This window comes from Phyllostomus discolor, chromosome 4 (genome assembly GCF_004126475.2).
Source record: "Phyllostomus discolor isolate MPI-MPIP mPhyDis1 chromosome 4, mPhyDis1.pri.v3, whole genome shotgun sequence".
Taxonomy (NCBI): Eukaryota; Metazoa; Chordata; class Mammalia; order Chiroptera; family Phyllostomidae; genus Phyllostomus; species Phyllostomus discolor.
The window spans coordinates 107539243-107562001 of record NC_040906.2 but is presented as its reverse complement, the minus strand read 5'-3'; the positions used below and the strand labels follow the sequence as shown (position 1 = coordinate 107562001).

Here is a 22759-nt window from a genome sequence, read left to right as displayed (position 1 = left end):
CCCTCCAACCCTGGGCTGGGGAGCCAGACAGCACTTCCTCCAGGAAGCCCTGCCTGATTTCTCTTGCCTCAGGGCTCCCACAGCCTTCCACTGGGGCTCTGAATTTCCACTGCTGCTTGCTTGTCTGTCCCCTACCCTTGACTGATTCCTTTTAGTGCCCAACCCAGTTCCTTCTTGATATATACCTTGTGCCTCACACATAACATAAGCTCAGTAGCCATGCATCAAATAACGAAAGGAAGTGAGAGAGTGAAGGAATGAATGAGTGACTGAGTTCCCTGGCTGCCAGGGTATAGCTTCCCCAGTGAGGAGTGAAAGGCCCTCAAGGGTTAACCAAGAGCCCGCCTGTGGTCTGAGGTAAGCAGGGAGCGTGTATTTGTTCAGGTAAATAAGGAAGGATTACTTATAATGGGAAATCAGGCCCAGCCAACTCTTCATCCCTGCCTGACTTCCTCCCAGCACATTCCTGTACTCCACCTGCATCCACACTGCCCAGAAGACCCAGACCCGGTGCCCAGAGCCCACCGTGGCCCCACTGTAAGCCCCTCTGGCTGGGTCTTGCCACGGTGACAGCAGGTGGCCCTGGGCTGGGGTCTGGGGGCTCCCTACAGGGTTGGCAGCCCTGCAACCTCAGAGACCACCCGAGTGTTGCCTCTGTCCCCAGCCTTGCTGGTCCATGGTCCCACTGGCTCCCCAGATGCCTGGCTGAGACCCAGCAGTGGCCCAAGCTGTCCCTGCCACCTCCTGGCCCCCAAGGTTGCCACTGCAGCAGGCAACAACTTGGGCACCAGGCAGCTAACAGGTAAGCCCAGTGGGAAGGTACTGAGTACCCTGCCAGCTGTGGGGAGGTAGGTGACTGGGAGGACTTGGAGGTACACTTTGCAAGCTCAGAACAGATCTTCCAGGCACCAGTGACCTTGCAATCTTGGTCCTGCACCCTCAGAAGCCCCCGTGTCTCCGCATGCTGCCCAGTCTCCCTCCCTGTGCCGACCCCAGAGCCTGGGTGAGTCCCTTGGCCCGGGCACCCTGTGTCTGTGATGTTCCCATCTGGGCTTGCCATGGAGCCCACCTGCCCACCTGAGGGTGACGGCTCTGTACAGGCAGAGACTTGGCCCTGAGATCTGGCCTTTCAGCTCGGGTAGCAAAACACAGCAGCCTTTCTGCTGCCGCTGGCCGAGGCTGCTCGGCCAAGAGCAGGGTCTCTCCGGGGCCAGGCTACAAGTAGGCAGGGGCTTGCTGAGGCTGGAGAGAGGCTCGGGGACCGGGTCCAGGCTGGAGCTGTGGGGATAGGTCCAGAGCCCAGGGTCCTGTCAGGGCGGTGGTGGGCCCAGGAACCAGGTGGCTGGGGAGCTGGGGAGCAAACAGCTGGCTGCGTGGGTTCCAGGGGAGCAGAGGGCCTGTGGGCCCCAGTCCGGGCACATCAGGAAGAAGCAAGAGTCCTTGAAGGGGCTCATTTCTAAGATTTGCTGGCTGCCCTCTGGGGAGAGGGGAGTAGATGGCAGGGATGGCAGGGTGGAAAGGTGAGGGGTCTAGATGGCGGGGGGCTCCACTGAGGCCTGACGAGGTGCATGCATGTGTGTGCATATATGTGTGACTGCACATGCATGCATGTGTGTATATATATATATTTGTGTGTGTGCACATGTGTGTGTCCGTGTGTCCGTCTGTGCCTGTTAGGGAGTGGGTGTACCCACTAAACTAGCCCTGTATTCCCTCACCTCACACTGCCAGCCGGGCCCACCCAGCAGTCCACACCCAAGCCATAAGCCTCAAGGGCCTGTCCCCTCTATGGAGGTCATGGCCTTTCTCTTCCTCCTTGTCCAGGGCTGGCACTTGACCTCATTTCCTGCCCCCACCTCCCCAATAAACAGCTTCACAGCACCCCAATAAAGCAGCATCTCCCCAGCACCAGCTGCTCAGCTGAGTAACAAAGCAAACAGGCGCCGAGCTGCCCAGCTCTGAGGCGGCAGGTGGGGATGGGCAGGAGATGCCCCACCAGACGGGTGGGCCCAGATGATGGCCAAGCCCAGCAGGGACAGTCTCCCTGTCCCCTGACCACCTGGGGGTGGGACCAGAGCCAGGGACTCCCAATGTGGAGTCTCACCACACTGAATACATAGAAATTTGGGGAGAGGGTACATCCTCAGGGCTCCCAGGAAGGTTGGGGTGTGGAGGAGGTGGTGTCTCACTGGACAGGGGACCACCCTCCCTTTTGAGAGCTTGAAAGTAATTGGACAAGTGATTCCTCTGCTCCTGGCAGATGGGGACCCACAGCTGACATGCTTATTGTGTTCCCAATTAGAACACACGTCAGCAGTCGTGATGCCGATGGTTTTCACAAGGACCCTCTGAAGTAGATAGAGCTGCTCTGTCAACCAAGCCTGAGGGAATAGGTGGCATGCAGTAGGTGCTCAATCAATGCTCAGAAATTGTGACCCAGGCAGCAAGTAGAAGAACCTAGGAGAACCCACTTTTTACCATTGAGGTCATTGCAGATATAAAATAAATAGCTCGGAAACAATTAGAGCGCAGTTTCTTGCTAAATGACTTGGTGCAGCTTGAGTGTGACCTGGGAGGCCAGTTCAGGCTGACCCGGGACACAGACGCTCTGGGTGGAGGGCAAGAAGGAGTCAAGGCCCATGGTGTGTGACTCTGAACAAGCTACTTTTCCTCCCTGAACTTGCCTTTCGGTGAGAAAGTTAGGCAGATGGTTTCATCTGTTAAAGGAGGCTTCATGGAGGCAGCAACCTGGAGCTGGGTTTTGAAGGCTGTGTAGGAGTTGGTGGAGGCTGGTTGGATCTGCCGGCTTTGCAAGACTTGTGTGCCTGCCCCAGCTTGTCTCCCAGGCTGAGGTCAGGGGAGGCTGGAGGCTCTGGCTCTGGCTCTGGTTCCTCCCTGAAGCCCACAGCTGCCCGGGACTGGGCCAGAGAGCAAGATGACCTCAGGGCAAGGTTCAGGCTTCCATCACTGCCGTCCCCAACTCCCCCTCTGACTCCGCCCTTACGCCCTGCCCCTCCACCCACGTTACCGTCTGGTTTTCCCTTTGTTCTCCTTGTTCTGCACCCCATTCCCTTTTCTTTCCTCCTTCTCCGGCCCCACCTCTCACCTGCTCCCGGGTGCCATCTTCGTGCCACTCAGACCATCAAATTCTCAAGGAATCTTCACACTCCTTTTCCCTCAGTCTTTACAACCATTTAAGCTATGGTCTTGATGCACATTTAACAGACCAGACAACTGAGTCTCAAAGGAAGCTGAGCCGCTTGCCCGAGTCCCAGAACTAAGGAGTCAGGGCTCAAACCTGGTCTGGGGCCTCCTCCCACCCCATCCCATCCCATGCCCCACCCTGCGCCCCCAGCCAAGCAAGTGGTCTGTCAGGTGGAACAACTCTTCCCAAAGCAAACTTTGCACAAGCTGAGTTGCCCTGGGCTCTTCCTGACATTTAATGCCTGGCTCCTTCCCCTGCCTGGTTTGCATGTTCCCCGCCTGGGAGGTGCCCCTGCCAGATTCTCCTCTCCCCTCTCAGCGGTGGAGTGGGGCCTCAGGGCGAGGGGAGAATGAGTGTCCTTTTCCCTCCAACCGCTCCTCCCATCTGGAGCCTAGTGTGACCCTGCTGGTGGCAGAAGGACCAGAGGCCACCCAGGACCACAGAAGGGGCACCCCCAGAACGGAGGAGCCCTTCCTTCTCCCTCCAGCCCCCAGACGGAGGATAGAGGTTTGAGGGTAGCTGCCCAAGGTCCCAATAAACCCTTGATAATCCACCCCCACCTATGTAAACCTTTTCTGAAAGCAATTTCTGTTCTTAGTCTCTCAAGACAGTTCTTCTGGACTTTTTATCATTTTCTCAATGTTGGAGCACCTTCACTTTGTGCTAAAACCCCCTTTCTAAGCCCCAAGCTGCGCTCCCAGGCCCTCAGACTGGGGCTCAGGGCGCGTTCCCGCAGCCCCACCAGAGTGGCACGCACTCACCCGCGGTTCCCAGAGCGCCCTCCCTGTCCAGCACCCCGCTGGCCTGGGGGAGCCTGCGGACACCGTGAGAACAGAGGCGAGGGGAGTCTCCTGGGAGGCTGACATGTCTGCTCACATCACCGTTCGCCTTCTCCTGCCAAACCCCAGAGGCACACTGTCTTTACGAGTCCCTATTTCACCGCCTGGGGCCCAGAGGATCCATTAAGGGCCCACACACAGAAGCAGGCGAAGCCCTGAGTTCTCACGCAGCAGGGCCTGGCTGCCGGCGGGGCAGGAGCGTGGGGAAGCAGATGCCCACGAAACTTCAAAGCCCTGTCGGGCAACAGGTGTCAGGGGCACAGATGAGGTGCAGGAGGAGGAGGGAAGAGAAGGGGCCGCAGAGGGGTGTTTGCGGAGACTGCACTGGAGAGAGCAGGGCCGCCCCGCCAGCCACCATCAAAGGTGGGACAGGCAGATGGCCAGGGGCCACAGTCCAGGTGAGGCAAAGGAACTTGACCAAGTGCCGAAACACGAAATACATTCACACAGTGTGTGCTCAGCCAGAGCTGAATGAAGAAGTGATCTGCAGTTTCTGGAGACTGGAAGTCGGGCAGGATTTGTACTTGCCATGACAGGACACTGGGGTTCTGGCCAGACCTGCGCCTCACTGGGCCCCTGGCCGGGGCTCATCTGGGCTGGGGGCTGGGCCTGATGGGCCACATTCGAGGGGAGGCACAGCTGGCGGGGTGGCCCTCCTTGCTCAGAAGGGTGGGCCAAGCCTTCCACAGGCTCTGGATGCCAACTCCAGAGGCCGGGTGCTGGGAGGAGACACAGCCACCCAAACAGGGTGCAGCTCAGCCGTGAGTTCCAGTCCCTGCTCAGTCCCCATGGCCAGGCAGCCCACAGCAACCCTGGCCCCTTGTCTGTCTGGTGGGAATAATGCTGGGGGGAGCTGACAGGGCCCGATGAAGGTTTATTTAGCTGGCTCTCACCTTGACCCAGGGGCCTGGAAGTGATGCCAGTGGGGCAGCAGGAGTGAACGGGACGCAGAGCTGGTCGGACTGTGCCTGGGGGCTCCTGGCCACCCCCGGGAACTGTGGGAACAGCGGTCGAGACCAGATATCCTTGATGTTTCCCTGACCCTTTTGTGTCCTATGCCCCATCCTCCTGCTACGTAGCCCTGCCCCCCAACTCCCTACCTACCCTGTGGGTCCTCCATGGCCTCACCCCATCCCCCGAGTCACCCACATACCCCAGCTTTGGACCCCCCGGCTGGCTCCTCAAGTTGACCCTTCCAGAGAACAGGGCTCCTGAGTAAGTTAGGCCAGTGGCCTAGCTGATTCTGGAATCTGAAGAGGTGGGGATAGCCACCGGGCCAAGAAGAAACCTACCTCCTCGAATCTCAAGCTGAGCCCAAGGCAGGCAAACCCTCTCAGGACCCCACCTCCCGTCTCTTGCCCACGGGGCCCCCAGTGGCTCAGGTGTTTCGGGACAGCCACAGCTGGGGCTGGAGAGAGGCCGGAGCTGCGGGGGGTGGGGCAGGGGGCCTCAGGGGCCCCTTCCTGGGTGAGAGGGTGGTAAGCACACTGGACAAAGGCCAGCACTCTGGGTCGGGAAGGGTGGTCAGTAAGGAGGAGGCTGGGCAGTTTTCCTGAGTCAAGCTAGTTTGAGGAGCAGTTTCAAAGGGCGAGGGAGCTGGGGTTCCGTGGAAGGGCCAGCGCTGTCCCAGGAGAAGTGAAGGGGCAGGGAAGGGCAGCAGGTGGGCAGGGAGTGCCTGCAGGACGGGCAGTCTGGGCCCAGGCGGGGAGGTTCCGTTGGTCATCGGCACTGGCCCCAGGCTTCCGTGACCCGGCCAGGCTCAGCTTCTCTCCAGGGTGCTGACCAGCAGGCCGGGGGCTGGGCCCGTGTGGCCCCTGCTCACTCCGCATGGCTCCCAGCCAGGCCCCTGGACTCTGACCATTAGAGGGGGCGCTTTGGGTGCAGAGAGGGAGGGGCCCCCATGGGGACGCCTGAGAGGTCTGCTCCAGCTGACGTGAGGTGGGTGCAGGGCTGAGTGGTGGCTCCGTGAACCCCTGCCCCACCCAAGTCCCTCAGGGCTCTTCTCGCTGGGGTCTGCAGCCAGGGGCCTGGGCTCTGGGCAGGCTGAGGCTGGGTCTCAGGGTTGAAGTGGGGCCTTGGGCACATTAACCCCACCTACAGTTCCCTGGGGTAAAGATCTGGGAGCCCGGGCTGAGCAGAATGTGGGAGACGGGCTCCAACCCCATGCCGGCCCAGGGCTCTGAGGCTGCAGTTTCGGGAGCTATCGGGGATCTTTTTTGGACACCAGGTGGGAGTGGAAGTGAGCACCCTGGAGGCAGGGGAGTTGCAGGGGCACATTGCTGTCCCCAGGGGTGAGAGAGGCCCAGGCAGTGGCAGGGAACAGCTGTTATAAATCTGTGACTCTGGGTCCCTCTGCCTTCCCTCCTTGCTCTGTCTTCCTGGGGAGTAGGAGGTGCTGAGAGAAGGGGTCAGAAGGGACTAATCCCCCTGGCCACTGCCCCAGGGTCTGGCCTTGTCCCTGAGCCTTGACTTCTACCAGCTGTTACCAAAGTTCCTTTGTCTGGAGTCAGAGCCAAAGCCTCTGGGACAGAAGGAGCCAGGACACCCTGAGCCTTAATCCAGACGTGTGGCTTAATCCAGAAAAGATCAACTCAAGGTTGGGGAGCTAGAGGCATCACTCAGGAGACCGGCAGCCCCTCAGGCCCAGCCAGCAGAGGCTATCAGGAGGGTGGGGTCTGCCGATCGAGGGACCCGGGCCTGACAAACACCAGGCGTGTCCCAGGACCCTGGGCCTGTGGAGCAGCAGCCTGAGAGTCAGCAGGCTTTAGTCTGGGCCCAGCCCTGCTGTGCGCCTATGGGCAAGGCCCTGCCTCTCTCAGCACCACTTTTCTCAGTGTGCAGGCATCCTCATGGGTGAACAGTGAATGTAATTAGGGCTGAATTGCATGGCATAGATGGGGAGAGCTGGGAAATCAGACGAGGGAGATGTTGCAGAGGGCTTGCTGGGGGAGGAAGGCTTTGGGCTGTGTGAGGAGAAGGAAGTGGCATCTCGGGCAGGGGGACAGCAACACAAGAGAAAATAGCCACATCTTGCCTGCAGCACAGGGGATAGGGAGAAATGTTGTTCTCGTTAGAAGGTGGCTATGTCCTCGGACCCTTGGTCCTGATCCAGACCCTGACACTAACCAGCAAATGAATCCCTCCCCATCTGGGCTTTGCTGTTCCCTTCTGTAACACAGTCATGTAATACATGGGTCATTTTAGCTCTGATTATCTGGGCTGGGTTGGAGGTGGGCTCGGAGGTGTGAGCCAGCCGTTGGGATCTGGTGGGACAGGCGGTGGGAAGCCATGGGGGGTTTTGAGCACAGCGGTGCCTGGTGAGAGGGTGACGGAGAGACATGAGCTTGACAGGGGGTGGAATGAGGAGTCAGGAGGTGGGCAGGAGCCTGGGAAGATGGAACTGGCCGGAGCAGAGGCCTCAGAGGGAAGGTGGTGCAATTAGCAGAACCCACACACGGCCAGCTGGGGGCCTCGGGCAAGCTGCAGACCCCTCCGAGCCTCGCTGCCCACATCCATAAAACGGGGCTCTCGCGTCCGTGTCACCCAGGCTACGAGCAGTAAAAGAGGGAACATGCTGGAGCACTGGGGGCATTGGAGGTGCTCACTGCGGTTCTCTCTTCCCAGCGAGTCTGCCCCAGAGCCTGGAGGACAGGCCAGAACTGTGAGCTGGGCACACCAGCTCCTGGCCCCCTGACCAGTAAACCAAGGTGCCCCCAGACCTGGGTGCTGGGGTCAGACAGTCCCCACCACCCCTCACCTGCGAATGACCAGGTCTTCTTCTGGCTGCACAGTTAGTCACGAAGAGACACACCTGTGCCTTGTGTGTCTCTCGCTTTCAAAGTTTCTTACTAGTGAGCATGTTTCTCCAGGAAGGTGTTGGAGCTGGGACAAAGCCTTGATTGAAAGCAGGTTCCTGGGCATTTAAGAGCGGGTGATGGGGAGCTGGAGTGAAGGGTGTGCAGGAGAAGGCGGGAACTCTCTGCTGGTGAAGGAACCCTGGGCCAGGAGCTGAAAGACCTGGATCCAAGGCCTTCCCTGTACCTCACCTTCCCCATCTGAGAAATGGGGCCAAGAAGAAGGCCCATGCTGCCTCTCCCCGGGAGGGGAAGGCTGAGAGAGCCACGCAGCTCACTTGACCAACGTGTCAGGAACGTGTCATCACGTCCCCGCCTAGCAAACACTGCCGCCTGCCCTGCCCATTCATCCTCACTGACCCCTCATGCCGCTGGGCCCCGAAACACAGCAGCTCCCTTCCATCCCACCTGCGGCCGGGGCCGAGCAAACAGGAGGGCCCCGAGGGAGGCGAGTGCTCCTGCTTCTTGGGACAGTTTCCGTCTCCCTGGCATAAGGCCCAGGGTGTTGGCAGTAACTGTCCTAACGTGGCAGACCTGAGAGTTCTGGGGGTGTGGATGGGGCGGGTGGCAGTCAGGGGGTGATGTGGGAGGGGTGGGGGCAGAGAGGGGCTCTCCAGGGGTGGGGTCACCGAGGGGCAGGGTGTGGGCGTAGGCGGGGTGGGGACCCGGGGGCAGAGTGGGCCGTTGGCGCTGCCTGGGTAAATAACGCGGGCCCACGGCACACACCAGTGTTTGCACAGAAGGGCTTGAAATGGTTCCAGGCCTGCCCTCTGTCCCCCGCCCCCTTGTCCCTGCCCACCCCATCCCACCCCACCCCGACCTTTCCTTCCTTGTCACCTAGAGGAGCCCTTGAAAGAGAGAGTCGAAGTCAAAGGGAACACCCTTCTCTCCTGCTGGCGCTCCCTCCGCGGTGGGGAACTGCAGGGCTGCCCCGAGCAGCTGGGAAGGCGGGCAGTGCGCAAGACGGGCGGAGGGAGCTCTGTCCCCGCGCCGAGCAGCAGGCTCCGCTCTCCAGAGAAAAGGGGCATCGTTTCCTGAGCTGAACAAAGTTGTTGAACGGGCTAGCTGCAGCCCGGGAGAAACCGGAGGCATTTTCCAAGTTGGGTTCTTCTGCTGTCACACAGGCAGGGCAGGGTAGTGCCTCGGAGAGCCTGGAGCTGGCCCTGGCAGCCGCTCACTGTCCCAGGGGGCACGATGAACTCCACCGCTAGGGATCCATGGTCCTGTGACTACGGCCTTTAGCGCTGTCAGTCTGAGTCTCCACCGCGAGCACGGGTCAGGACCACCCCAGTGCTTGCTGACCACCGGCACTGCTGGGCCTCCCCCCAGCCTCTCCCTCCATCCCGCTTGGTTCAGGGCTCTGAGGCGGGCCTGAGAACTCAATTCCTAACCAGTTTCCAGCCGAGCCGGTGCCGCCGGTCCAGCACCACACTCCGAGAACCTCTGCTTTCAGCACAAATACCCCTGAGGAAGGACGCACTAGCTTGCCCTGGACGTGTTTCCATGCTCCTCGCCTCCCTTCTTAATGGCTCCCTGTGTTACTGGGGACATGTATTTGTTGGTGATCTTCCCCCTTTGCTCTGACTCCTCTTGAGTCTCAGGCCCGCACAGCATGGAAATATCCCAGAAACCCCGCTGCTTGGTGTGTGCCCCTCTCTCTGGTGCCCTGCTCACCCAAAGAACATACTCCAGTAGGGGTGGGCGCAGAGAAAAGGCCCTGGGCGCAGCCCAGCCTGGGTGACCAATGGGGAGGGAAGCCTCTAGCTGTCATCCCTGGGGGCCCTGGGGCCTCAGAGAGGAGTGGGTGTTGGGGTCACTGAGGGCCTCAGTTGTTCTGGCTTCTGGGCCTTCTCACCAACCCCTGCTGCCCTGGGAGAGGGGGCCTGTGGCTCTGCACCTGAGCACCACCTCCAGGGCCTGGGAGTGGAGAGGGCCCCAGGGGAGCACCTCTCAGGGGACGTCGAGGTAGGATGGGTAGCAGCCCTGAGTGGGAGCCAAGCCAAGCCACCTGTGCTTTGTTGCTTACTGACCACTTCATTGGCCTCATGCTGGGAATTCATTCACGTGCGCCCCCAAATGGCCCTGTGGGAGCGGGTGGGGGCCCCTGCCCTACTGGTAAGGTGCTTTACTCCCACCACACCCCTCACTTGCTTCTCTCTTTCTTTCACCTGGTTGATCAAGGTGATGGTGACTCTATCCCTTCCCCGCTTCCTTCAGGGGCAGAATGAATGAAAACTTTGCTACAGGAGGAAAGATTTAGGATAGCTCTCAGAAGGAACTTCCTCCGCAGGACAGTGGACTGGGGTCTGAGTATGGGCTTGCTAAGGAACAGAGGACCAGGCACGAAAGGCTCCTTTTCTAGGCCCCAGTTTGCTCATCTGTAGAATGGGACTGATCGTGTCTTCCACTGTGAGGACCGACGGAGGACGAGAACTTTGGGAGGTTGTGTTAAGCACACGACACATGCAGAGATTTGCTGCTGCCAGCCAGCCCGGCTTCTCTGGGGATGAGAAGATGTCCCTTTACAATCCGACCCCACCTCCCACCCGCATGTCTTCCCCAGCCCTGTCCCAGCTGCCCAGTGACCCGAATCCCCAGGCCCGGGGACGGCCCATTGGGCCCCTCATCCCTGTAACCAGCTTAGCGGCCCCCATGGGGATGGGGAAGCAGCCAGACCTGACTCCTTCCTCTCTTGTTTCTGCAGACGCGGCCGCCAGCCTGAGCAGCAGCGGCATGGGCAGCGCCAGCCCCAGCCTGAGCAGCCTGCCCCCCAGCCGCCTCCTGCTATCCCCCAGCGCTGTGTTTCGGACAGGCCCAGAGAAGGTGGCGGCCGCCGTGGTCAGGCCCGAGAGACAGGACTGGAGCCCCAGCCCACCCACCACACCCGAACAGGGTCTGTCTGCCTTCTACCTCTCCTACTTGGACATGCTGTACCCCGAGGACAGCCACTGGGCCGCCAAGGGCCCCGGGGTCAGCACGCAGGACAAGCCACCTGAGGAGCCCGAGCAGTGCCCGGTCATCGACAGCCAAGCCCCGGGGGGCAGCCTGGACTTGGTTCCAGGCGGGCTGGCCTTGGAGGAGCACTCGCTGGAGCAGGTGCAGTCCATGGTGGTGGGCGAGGTGCTCAAGGACATTGAGACGGCCTGCAAGTTGCTCAACATCACCGCAGGTGAGTCCTTCCGCACGTGCACCTCCCAAGGCGGGGACAGGCCGGGCTGAGGCTGCTGGGGGAGCGGGGACATGGCCTGCTGTGCTCTGGCCAGCCCTGCCCAGCCTCAGGCAGCCCCAGGAACACTGGTGCTTCTCCACACATGGGCACATAGCTGGGAGCCGAGGCTGGGGAGCTCTGACCCTCCGTGCACCCCACCTGCACCCTCTGAGTCCCTGCTGGATGAAGTGAATTCGAGCTTGACACCTTGGGGCCACCACCTCCTCTCAGACTCCTCTGCCCTCCTCCCAGCTGCACCTCCCTCCTCGCTGCATATTTTATTTATTTATCTTGTTCATTTTGTCTTCCCCGCTGGAATATACACATGCAGAGGACACCATTTTCATTTGTTTTGTTCATGGTTACATTCCTAGCTCCTGGGATGGCACCTTGTACTCAATAAACAGTAACTTAATGTGCCAGGCCCTGTTCTGGCACCAGGAAGCTGGGTGGTGAGCACAATGCAGAAGCTTCCTCATTTATGAAGGCGACATTAGCGTAAGGGAAACAGATCAAACGTAAAAGTGAAGGGACGTCAGGAGGCTGGGCATGAGGGTGTGTGCCAGGGCCTGTGGTTACGGAGCTGATGCTGTGGGCCGAGGGGCTACTGAGTCTCCAGCCCCGCCCCTCCACCGTCTCTGCAGCTCTGGGCAGGCCTGACCCATCTCCTGGGTCCCTGAGCCCCGGCATGTGAGCATCTCACTATCTCACTCTGCTGCTTTCACACAGGTCTTCGGGCCTCCCTCAGGCCCAGCCCCTCCTAGCAGACACCTTGGCCACGCCCCCGACCCCCGCTGGTGCCGCCTTAAGGCAGCTCCTGCCAGTGCCCCAGCTCTCCAGTTGCCCGATGCCCAGGCCAGCCCCCCTGATCCCAGGGAGGTCTCCCACGGTACCTTCACTCCCACACTGGGTTGGGGAGGGAGGGGCCTGTCCTCTGGACAATGGGGACAGAAACAAATAGATTTGACCCTAGAGAGGAAAATGGGTTTATTAAGTGGGGCAGCCTAATCTTCAGGTCACACTGCTGGGGAACCAGTTTAGACCAGTGTTCATTTGGAACCCCATTGTGACTGTGTCCCCCATCCTCGTCTCCACCCGTGAGCTGTGCCAGGCTCACCCCAGAGCAGCTCCCCAGGGGGACATCTAGGACATAGCCAGTGACTCCCCTCCCCCACCCGAGGCCCTCAGTCGCCCCTGACCACCCTGAGACCTGCCATTCATTTATCTGTTCATTCAGCGCATGTGCAGTTAGCAGCTACTATTCACCAGCTCCCAGTTAGGAGCTGGACAAGAGATGGAACTCTCATTGCCTCAGTTTCCCCATCTGTAAAATACAGTAGGGGGAGTGGAGGTTTGGGTTATAGGGTTAATTCTTGGCTGGATTTTTCCGTGTTTCTTTGAGGGGCTTTGGGAAGGCAAGAGGCAGCTGGAGGAGAAGTTCATGAGTTTCTGGTCTAATGTCACTGTTCCCTCCAGGGCTATAGCTGCCCAGCATGTCATTTGGAGGCGCTGGAAGTGTCAACCCAAGGTCTGGATGAGGTGGGGGGGACAGAGGACCCAGGCTCTCCTGCCCTGAGCCAAGTTTGTTTACAGGGCCCTGCTCCTCCCTCTCACCCCGGGGAACCCCTCCACAGGGCCCAGCCCCACTGGGGGGTTCAGGGTCCTGGGCCACCGGTCCCCAGCCCCACAGCATGCCGTGGGAGCGCAGTGGCCACATTCTGGACAAGGCCCCACACAGCTCCGGGGCTGAGGGAGTGTCTCTTGCCCAGACCCCATGGACTGGAGTCCTGGCAACGTGCAGAAGTGGCTCCTGTGGACGGAGCACCAGTACCGGCTGCCCCCCGTGGGCAAGGCCTTCCAGGAGCTGGGGGGCAAGGAGCTGTGCGCCATGTCAGAGGAGCAGTTTCGCCAGCGCTCACCCCTGGGCGGGGACGTGCTGCACGCCCACCTGGACATCTGGAAATCAGGTGGGACATGGCATGGGCGGCAGCAGGGACACGGAGGGGAGCTCAGGCCAAGGTGTCTGCTGGGAGGTTACTCTCTGCTGTCCTCCGCTGTGGACCCAGACCCTAGTGCAGCTGCCTCCCTGGAGCTTGGGTGACCACTAGCCCTGGCCAAGCCCAGAGGACGCAGGGCAGAGCACGTGGGAAGTTTGGAGGTAGAAGTTAGACTGTGAGGACATGGGAGGTCACAGCTGATGGGACCGTAGATGCTACAAAGTCCTTCTTTGTCCCTCTAAAATGTCATTTTTTTTTCAGCTGTTTTTCATTGGCGAAGTAATGGGGTAATAAATGTGTACAATTTTTTTTAACTTAGTGAAAATAATATATCGTAAAAAGTAATTCTTCCCCTCACTCCAGACCCCCAGCTTTCCAATCCCCCTCCCTGGGGGCAACCACTGTTACCTGTTTCTTGGGAAGGTTTGTGCATATACAAGCAACTACATATGTGTGGTTTTTTGACCCTGTTTTGAAAAACATGGGCACTGTCAGAGTGTACCGTGTTCTGTACTTGGCGGCGACCCTGGATCCCGTTCCCCGCCGAGGTGCAGTCAGCCACCCTGTTCTTTTGAAAGGCTGCATGTGGACCCCACCTCCACCCACTGGCACCCTGCACTGAGCAGTGTGCTTTGGAGGAAGTGCTTGCTCAGTGAGTCAAGGCCCCTGACCTTAGGGGTCCCGGAGAGCAAGGGGCAGGACCTACTCATATGACCCAGTCAGAGACCAGTGCCCTGTCCCCCAGGCTCCTTGTCAGTGACTGCCAAGGCCAGTGGTCAGTACCAGGCTGAGTGCTGGGGGGCAATGGGGCTGGAAACTGGTTGCCTTCACCCTCACCCCACTGCCACCCCCACCCCCACCACTGCTGGGTCTGGACAGGGGAGATAGGGAGGAGGCTGGGTGGAGAGCAGGAGGGTTGGAAGTGCTGGGCGAACTTGGCAGCTGGAAGGCAGTGGGTGTTTATTATGCGGGACACAGAACAAGGAGCTGTGCAGACTTCCTAGGACCCTTGCAGGTTCCGTGAGGAAGTGTCCCGGCCCGTTTCGTAGGCGAGCAAGGCTCCACGTCAGCTCTTCCCTCTGAGCAACAGGGGGCCGAGTCCGGGCATGTTAAGGCCCCTACCAGTTCTGAAATCCCAAATTTCCTTCAAGGAAGCAGCTATAGACTGGCAGAGGGAGGGACCCATTGGGAAACCTGGGCCATAGGGAGCCTCTATGGCCCCACAGTCCCACCAAAATGTCCTCCATCCCCTTGGGGTCTCTTCTGGGTCCCCAACCTCCTTTCTTTGTCCTGCAGCCGCCTGGATGAAAGAGAGGACTTCCCCTGGGACAATTCACTTCTGCGGTGAGCAGGGCAGGGCACTGAGGGGCCGGGCTCTGAGCGCTGAGCGCTGAGGTCGAGGGGTGGCTGCCAGGGAAGCAGGGGTGGCTGCAGTTCCCCACTCACCACCACCCTCCCTGGCTGCCCAGCCTCCACCAGCGAGGAGAGCTGGACGGACAGCGAAGTGGACTCATCCTGCTCTGGGCAGCCCATCCACCTGTGGCAGTTCCTCAAGGAGCTGCTGCTCAAGCCCCACAGCTACGGCCGCTTCATCCGGTGGCTCAACAAGGAAAAGGGTGAGCTGAGCGACTGGTGGGTTCACTGTGGGGCTTGGGGCAGGACCAGTAATGAGGGGGTGCTGAGGGCAGTGGAGGCTGCCTGGGTTCCTACGGGCACTAGGCCCAGGGAGGGGTTGGGGCTGGGCAGAGGGGTGGAGCTGGCCCTCACCTTTGCCCTGAATGACAGACGTGCTGCTGTCACTGGACCCACTCAGGGTGTGTGCTGTTTGTGCCCATGTCTGTCTGTCCGTCCGTCTGCTGGCCAGGCTCTGTCTTGTTCAGGATCTCCAGGGCCACACAGTGCCAGGGACATAGTAGGCGCTTGACATTCTGCTGAGAATGGGACACAGTCTTTGACCTCAAAACATCATAGCTTCACCTTGGCTGCTGTGGCTCAGTGGGCTGAGTGCCGGCCTGTGAACAGAAAGGTCGCCAGTTCGATTCCTGGTCAGGGCAGGCGCCTGGGCTGCCAGCCAGGTCCCCCAGTTGGGGGCGTTTCTCTTGCACATAATGATGTTTCTCTCTCTCTCTCTCTCTCTCTCTCTGTCTCCCTCCCATCTCCTCTCTCTAAAAAGTAAATAAAGTCTTTAAAAAAGAAAAAAAAACATAGCTTCACAGGGAGACTGATGTCACCCAGTGAGAAGTGTAGTGCGAGCCACACGCATGGCATTAGGTTTTCAAGCACCACAGGAAAAACATTTACAACAGGTGAAATCAATTTTATTAATAATTTTATTTAACTATCATAACTTATTATAATTTCAACATATAACAAATATAAAATTTCTAGTGAGATATTTTACTAAGTAATACTTACTAAGTATTTCTAGTGAGATATTTTACTGATGTGCATTTTACCCTTACGACATACCTCATTTTGGACTTGCCACATTTCAAGTGCCTGAGAGCTCCCTGCGGCCAGTGGCTGCCTCACTGGACAGCGCAGGGCTACATGGTGTGTGTGTGTGTGTGTGTGTGTGTGTGTGTGTGTGTGTGTGTGTTTGCAAAGGCTCAGAGCCAAGAAATCCAGGCTCTGAGCCCCATCTCGTCAGTAGTAGCTGGGGGTGCCTGGACCTCAGCCTTCAGATCCATTCACCTGACCACCCTCACCAAGCACCTCCTTTTATGCCACATGTGCTTGGGGGACGTTTACAAAGAATTATAGTGCCCTGGGGCCTCGGGGAGGATTCGGCTGTACCTAGTCCTCAAGGGGCCCGCAGTCTTGTACGGGAACTATCAGTAAAATGGGCCAGTACGCAGAGCATGTCAGGGCTTCGAAAGCACCATGGGGGCAACTGTGCCCAGGTCAAGGAGGACTTCATGGAGGAGGTGATTTGGAGGCTGAGCATGGAGGATGAGAGGGGCTAGAAGGGGTGGAAGAGAAGTTCCTGCACAAGGCGTGATGACTCTGTGTGTACATGTAAGACTGAGAGTGAAGTAGCGGCCCCTCCGGTCCTCTGGTGCTCTGGGGGGAGGGCCCCTGGTGGAGTTCTAGGGAAGGGAGGACGGGAGAGCGAGGTGGCCTGGGAACGCTGCCCGAAGGGGCTGTGCTGACCCGGGCCTTGCCAGGAGGGGTTAATACTGGGGGTGTTAACAATGCAGCGGTTCTTCCCAAGGGGCACTTCCTTCAGACTCTGTTAGAAGCACTTCCTGTAACCACTCACCCCCACTTATCCACAGGAAAAAGGGGCCTCAGACAGCTTCTAAAGGTAGAAAATAGCAGGGCCAAGATACAAACGGAGGTTGGCCCAGCCCCAAACCCACTCTTTCCACCACATCCCCTGAATTAAGTCTGCCGGCAAGGGCTGTGTGTGCAGAAGCGTCTGAGAATGGCAAAGAAGTCTTTCAGGCTTGGGAACTGCAGGGCGGTGGGGCGGGTTGAGGACGACCGTGCCAGGGGAGCTGAGGGCACTGTTGGAGCCAGCTCGGCTTCTGTGTGAGGTGCACACACCCCACAGTGGGAGCCGTGGCAAGGGCCAGGCCCTCAGAGCCCCTAATAACCCACTGAGGTACTCAGGCTCAGCCTGCACCCAGGAGGTTCAAGCCTCTGTACTATTATTTACCACTCTCTGGGCCCTGTGGCACGCTCTTCGCACGCATTTCTTTGGTCCTCACACCGACCTTGGAAGTAGGTATTATGGCCCCCATGGCCTGGCCCTGCCCCCAGGACACTGGCTGGGTTGGCTTTCAAAGAAACTGACTTAGTCTCGGTCTTTCTTCCTCTGGCTGTTCCCTACCTGCACATTGGTTGCCTCTGGGCCCTCCTGCTCCCCCAGGCATCTTCAAAATTGAGGACTCCGCCCAGGTGGCCCGGCTGTGGGGCATCCGAAAGAACCGCCCCGCCATGAACTACGACAAGCTGAGCCGCTCCATCCGCCAGTATTACAAGAAGGGCATCATCCGGAAGCCGGACATCTCCCAGCGCCTTGTCTACCAATTCGTGCACCCCATCTGAGGGCTTCGGGTCAGGCCCAGGGCTTGAACTCATCCTTCCCCGACCTCCCTCCTGCCTGCCCCTGTCCGGGCCAGACCCTGAGCTGGGGGAGAGGCAGTGCGCTGGCATTCGGAGTCCAGGGTCAGGGAGGGGATGGCCCAGTGCTCCCAGGAGTGTAGTGAGCTCTCTGGGGCCCGAGGGACCCTGGGTGAGGATGCTTCCTCCTCAGGCCTGACTGTTCACACCCCGCCCACTGCGGGATGAAGGGAGACAGGGCTGTGTTCAGTGTTCACAGCTCCCCAGGGAAGGCACTCCCTCCACACCAGCCTCTGATCTCAGCATTTCTAGAGCGGACCTAACAGAATGGCAGTGACTTGTCCAGGGCCACTCATAGTCCAGCGCTCTCCTCCACTCACACTCTGCACCGCACCTGGCATGGTGCCAGGAGATGTCTGCATCCCTGAGTTGGGGAGCCAGGGGTGTCTCTGGGAACGGGTAATAAAGATACTAGAAGACTGACATGGCCCCAGTGTTTGTGCAGTGAGTGAGTGGCACAGCACAGAGGCATCAGTGCTCAAAGGGGTTCTGGTCACAGGGCATGGGGTGATCAAGGGAGTCTTCCTGGGGGAGGTGGCATTGAACTGATCCTAAAAGGAAAGGAACGATTGATCGGTAGCAGTTGTGGGAAAGTGGCAGTGAGTCCTCAAGTCCAAAAAGGGACTGGAATGGCCCTTGTCTCCCCCAACTCTGGTGTGGGCTGAAAGGGGGGAGGGGCTGGGCCTGACAAGAGTCTGTACTTATGAGTGCAGAGCAGACAGGGTCCTTGGCCATCCTCTTGTTCTGCCTGGAGTGGGCCAGGGTCTGGCCCTCCCGCAAGGGGGCCAAGAGCCCTTGTCTCTGGCCAACCATGGGGGCTCTGGCTGGGGTAGCAGGGGTGTGGTTGAGGGTGGGTGCTTCGGTGCCCCTTGCAGGACACTGGTTCTGCTTGTTCAAGGCACCTCTCTCCTGAAGGGGGAGGTCACAGACCTTAGTAGTGCCCTCTTTGAAACTGTGAGCCCTGTAAGTGGGGTGTGAGGGTGTGATGGGGAGGGGGTGTGGTCAGAGTGTGTGTGTGTGTGTGTGTGTGTGTGTGTGTGTGTGTGTTGGGGGAGATGGGACCCACTACCCACTCTCCCGGGCAGACCAGCCCGCTCAGCTTCTTCATGCTTCCCTCGCATCTGTTCACCGGGCTCAGGAGCCCTGAGGGCTGACTGTGTGCTTCCACTCCAAAATTAGGGGCTATCCCCCCATTTTTCAGATGATGAAACTGAGTCTCAGGGCAGTCGACTTGCTCACACACAGCCAATCAGCAGCAGAACCAAAACCTAAACCCACCAGGACAGGGCTCTCTCTGCTTCCTGACTGGTCAGTGCCCTCAGCCTCTGTAACTCTTACCTTCTGAGGACGGGCTTCCAGGAAACGAGATGAGGAGCCAGCCAGCGCTGCCCAGACCACTGAGGGTTAAATGCTGCTCAGTGCTGCTGCCTTCTGCCCTCCTCAATTTTATTGTCTTCAGAAGAAAGTTTAGTCCTGGCAGTGAGCAAACAGCACCTTGGCACCTGTCAGCTGGAACTGGGCCCGGAGGAGGAGGGGGCCCTGACCTAGTCTGCCCACCCCCTGGGAGGGAACAGGTGGGGACCCTGGCCGGAACCCAGCTTGGCTCTGCTGAACTGGTTTGTTTCCCTGCTGGCCGTCCTGCCCCCATCCTGCCCCCAACTTGGTTGCTGGAGCCACCTGCTTCCACATCCCCAGGTGGGCCCGCGTCTGGAGAGGCCTTGGATCTCAGGTAGGGGCTGGGGGGAGGGGAATGAATGCCTGGAAGTGGGGAACTCCAGGAAGGGGAGCTGTGGGGAATGGGGTGGGGCAGCTTCCTGCTCCGAGGATCTGCCCCGATGCACACGTCCCCTCTGGGGCATACACCCGTCCAGGGACACCTGCGTGCGGGCAGCAAACTCAGGAGTCCCCCCGCTCCACAGCCTGATGAACCCCGCCTGGCCTAGGTGTTCCTGGACCCTCCTCATGGACCCGCATCTGGGGCCCCCCATCATGGCATGGAGCAGCATGTGCAAATGCGTCAAGGCAACATTTTGGGCTCATTTGAAGAGTCCTCCATTTGGCTAAAATCAGGCTCTTGTCACTGCAAGTGGATTTGAAGGAGACAGGCTATGTGGCGGAGAATCAAGTCAACCTCCACTTGACCTTTTCTCCCTGCCCTGCCTGGGACTACAGACAACCAGGAACCACTGGCCTTAGCAATCACTTCTAAAATTTTGCTTTAAAAACTGAAGCCTGTTCAGGGGTCAAATTCACCCTTGTACTGTGAGTGTGGGACCCCAAATGCCCCAGCTTTTCTGGTCGGTGCTCACTGCCAGGCACCCAGGACCTTGACAGACACTCAGGAACCCCAGAGAGCACCCAGAGTGACCCTCTGTGCAGGGACGGGACCCGGGCCCTGGAAGGGAAAGGCCAGCCCTTAGTACCCCAGCCCACTGGTGGCCATCCAGGACAGTCCCCGGGTGTCCTGGGCATTCCTTCTCGGCCCGACATCCTGCCCACAGGTAATTCTCCGGGGCCTCAGAAGACACACGACTCAAGATGACAACGCCCAGCCGGGTTGACAGTTCTGGGTTTTATCCACAGTCATACAGTCACAACCTATATATATATATATTTGTATTTATATACCTTTAAATTACACAATCATGTACAAAACAGGTGCATTGCTGAGACCACAGCACTTCTCGGAGTTTCACAAGTGTCGGACGAATGGAGTCAGGAAGCCGAGGGCGGCAGAGGGCGGCGGCAGGGCGGCCCTGGCTCCAGGCAGAGCCAGGCCACAGAACGGTGGTTAACTTAGGAAGAAACACATCACTCATTGAGCCCTACAGAGCGGCCCGTGCAGCATTGAGGGTGTGGGCAGGGGGCTACAGGAGGCAGTGGGCTCGGTGAGGGCACGGGCCCTGCTCTTGATGCTGAACGCCCTGACGTCAGCGCTGACAGGCGGGCCTGGGCCCCGGGAGCTCAGGGGGTCTTCCAGGTGAGACCCTCCACTCCAGGGCCCAAGGAGCCCAGGGACCCACTGCTCAGAAGGAATTGGGTTTCAAGTCCCTGCCGCAGAGTGGGCAGCTAGAGCGCTGAGGGGGACAGCCAGTCACTGCCTCTCCCCAAGTGCTGGGAACCTGCTGGCACAGACAGAGGGAGCCTGGGCTCCACGGTGCAGATGGGCAGCTGTCTGACTCCCAGCGGTAGGTGGTAAAGGGCCCTCAACTCCAGCTCCTGCTTGGAGGAGAGGCAGAAGGGGCTTTTGTTCTGGCATGGGAAGGGCTGAAGTTTTCCAAAATCTTGCTCCAGGCTCTGAGGGGCCTAGGGCATAGCTTAGGCTGCAATGGAGGCCAACAGAGCAGTGATAAGGAGTGTGCTGTGGAGGAGAGTCTGCCTGTCCCTAGAGGTGCCATTGTCCCCACCCCCCAACTTTCCTGGCCTTGAGCAAGGCCTGTCCCAGCTCCAGTCCCTGCCCGAGTATGCCAGGATTCTCTGTGCCATATGAACAGGGTCAGGGCTTTGAGGCTGGGGCCTGTGACCTAACAGGAGACTGTGGGAAGAAAAAGCAAGGAGCAAGAGGCTGATGGGTGACAGAGGGTCTGGGGTAGACACTGTCTTCACCTAGAGGCCGGGGGCCAGGTGTTAGGGAGGGAGCAGGGTGTCTGCTGCTCTGAAGCCGAGCAGTGGCACCACTGTCAGGCTCACCTGGTACCATCAGGCTAACCTGGTGCCTCGGGAAGTCTCAGGACCTCAGCACAGAGGTTCCAGGAGATTCCTTTTCCAGTCAGTCCCTCACTTCTCGGGACCCAGCCACCCTGCCCCCACTGCCATGGGAGAGGCTGGTCCTTAGAGTAATCAAGTGCTACTTTCTTTCACCAGCCACAGGAAACACTGCTGCTCTGGGCAGGCCCCTTGTCTCCTCCCACCCCAAAGTTCTTTAACTGAGACCCAGGCCTGCAGAGACGGGGGGGGGGGGGGGGGGGGGGGGGGGGTGTGCTGCCAGCAGGGGGAATGCTGCTCCGGGGCCAGGGCTGTGGTGATGGAGGGGAGAAGGCAGATAGACGTGGTGACTGCCCTGCTCCTGAGGGCCAGGGCTCCTCCCTCTGGCCATTCCCAAGCCTCTCCTATTGGCTGCAGGCTTTCCCTGATGCTCCCAGGCTGGAAGCTCCCAAGGGTGTCTCCCCAGGCAGGCCAGAGAATGGGAGGTGAATGGGAGACCCCAAAGCTTGATCTCCTGAGGGCAGGCTGAAGCTGGTGCTTCTCTGGCTTCAGACGGATGTGGAGGGAAGGAGGGTGGGTGAGTGGGGAGGGAAGAAGGGTTGAGTGAGTGAGCAAGATGCCCTCCCCCTCAGGGAATAGGAGGAGGGTGCTACTGTTGCTGGCTTTGCCCTGTGCTTTGGGGCCCCTCCCCCTGCCTGAGGACTTGTGTGGGGGGTGACTGTGTAAGTACAGAAGGGTATGTCTCTGAGAAAGAGCCCAGGCCTGAAGTGCAGGCAGCTGGAAAGAAGGGCCCTAGCAGGGTCCTGGTCCCTCAGCCGAGCCCAGCATTGGGAGGTCTGAGGGCCAGCTCCCCCTTCACGCACCCTCCTACAGCACAGTGACTCTGTCAGTGACTCCAGCTCACCCCTGTTCACGTCTGAGGGAGTCAAGGGGCACTTGGCAACCTCTACGGGAGAAGAGAGTGACTATTCCTCTCCCAGAGGGTGAGGCCAGGGAAGAAGGGGGCTCCCCGGGGCATAGTGGAAGACTTAACACTGGGAGGCCCCTTGTCTGGGGTTGGAGAGGAGGCCTCTGAGAGTAAGTGGTGGTGGACCGGGGGAAGGCCAGGCAGGAGGAGGTCAGAAATCATGGTGGGGGAGGGGCATGGGGCAGGTGCTGGCAGCCAGGGGTGGAGAGGAAAGGGGTGGGATGGGGGCACTGAGGCAGAATAAGAGGGTCCGGGAGATGTCTCCCAGGGCTCAGGAGACTTTTCAATGGGATCTAAAGAGCGGATGTTGTGATGTCTTCGCTGGGCTAAGTCCTAAGACCCTCACCGCAAGTGCCGCCAGTCTGGCCTCTGGGGGCCCTGCAAGTGCTCCGTCTCTTTGTAGTTATTTTGTTCTGTTTTGACTTTTAAAAAAATAAAAGCTTGATCGGAAAATATGTCTGGAACTCTATGGCCAGGGAAGGTGACAAGAGTGGGAAGGGAGGGCAAGGAGTGAGGGGTGGTGTGGAGGGGAGCAGGGCAGCTAGATGGCCTCCACGTAATTGGCGGGATAGAGGCCAAACTGCCCGCTGTCCAGCCGCCCGCGGCACCAACCCTGCTCGTCCTCCTCGCCCAGCTTGGTGAGCTCATCTCCTGGGAAGGAAGGGGACACAGAGGAGATCCATGACAGAGGCTCAGAGAGGTCTGTCCCTCTACTCCCATACTGCTACGTAAGCCCTCCAATGCTGTTATGCTAGGCTGACCCCTAAACCCGCCCCCTTTTATTGCCCCAATGCCAGCCCCGAAGGATCAGCCCCAGTCACATACCCAAGTGTTGCCCCCTGTCACCCACCTAATG

The 22759-nt window shown here is 59.2% G+C and overlaps 2 protein-coding genes across 5 annotated transcripts in view; one reads left to right on the top strand and one right to left on the bottom strand.

Moving 5' to 3' along the window:
• Window positions 1-412: 412 nt before the first annotated feature.
• SPDEF (SAM pointed domain containing ETS transcription factor) lies at window positions 413-17659 on the top strand. Of its 2 annotated transcripts, none has more exons than XM_028509646.2 (7): window positions 413-802; window positions 906-1003; window positions 10603-11067; window positions 12876-13073; window positions 14400-14447; window positions 14573-14719; window positions 16978-17659. In XM_028509646.2, exons 3-7 carry the CDS (start codon window positions 10632-10634, stop codon window positions 17154-17156), a joined length of 1008 nt encoding a protein of 335 aa, XP_028365447.1. In that variant the 5' UTR covers window positions 413-802; window positions 906-1003; window positions 10603-10631; the 3' UTR covers window positions 17157-17659. The 2 variants fall into 2 exon arrangements, with proteins under 2 accessions (XP_028365447.1, XP_035879862.1); XM_036023969.1 differs by lacking the exon at window positions 906-1003 and having other exon boundaries at window positions 414-537; window positions 665-802.
• A 2127-nt stretch (window positions 17660-19786) lies between these two features.
• The window catches only part of PACSIN1 (protein kinase C and casein kinase substrate in neurons 1), a 56654-nt gene continuing 53681 nt past the window's right edge, over window positions 19787-22759 (bottom strand). For all 3 annotated transcript variants that reach the window (XM_028509833.2, XM_028509834.2, XM_036023968.1), the window contains exon 10: window positions 19787-22554. In XM_028509833.2, the coding sequence (XP_028365634.1) occupies window positions 22445-22554 (110 nt within the window). In that variant the 3' untranslated portion in view covers window positions 19787-22444. The remainder of the gene's footprint in view (window positions 22555-22759) is intronic.

Coding starts and splice junctions, on each gene's coding strand:
- SPDEF (XM_028509646.2), top strand. CDS start 10,632: ATGGGCAGCGCCAGCCCCAGCCTGAGCAGCCTGCCCCCCAGCCGCCTC. Junction 11,068..12,875: donor GTTGCTCAACATCACCGCAG/GTGAGTCCTTCC, acceptor TCTCTTGCCCAG/ACCCCATGGACTGGAGTCCT. Junction 14,448..14,572: donor TGGGACAATTCACTTCTGCG/GTGAGCAGGGCA, acceptor CTGGCTGCCCAG/CCTCCACCAGCGAGGAGAGC.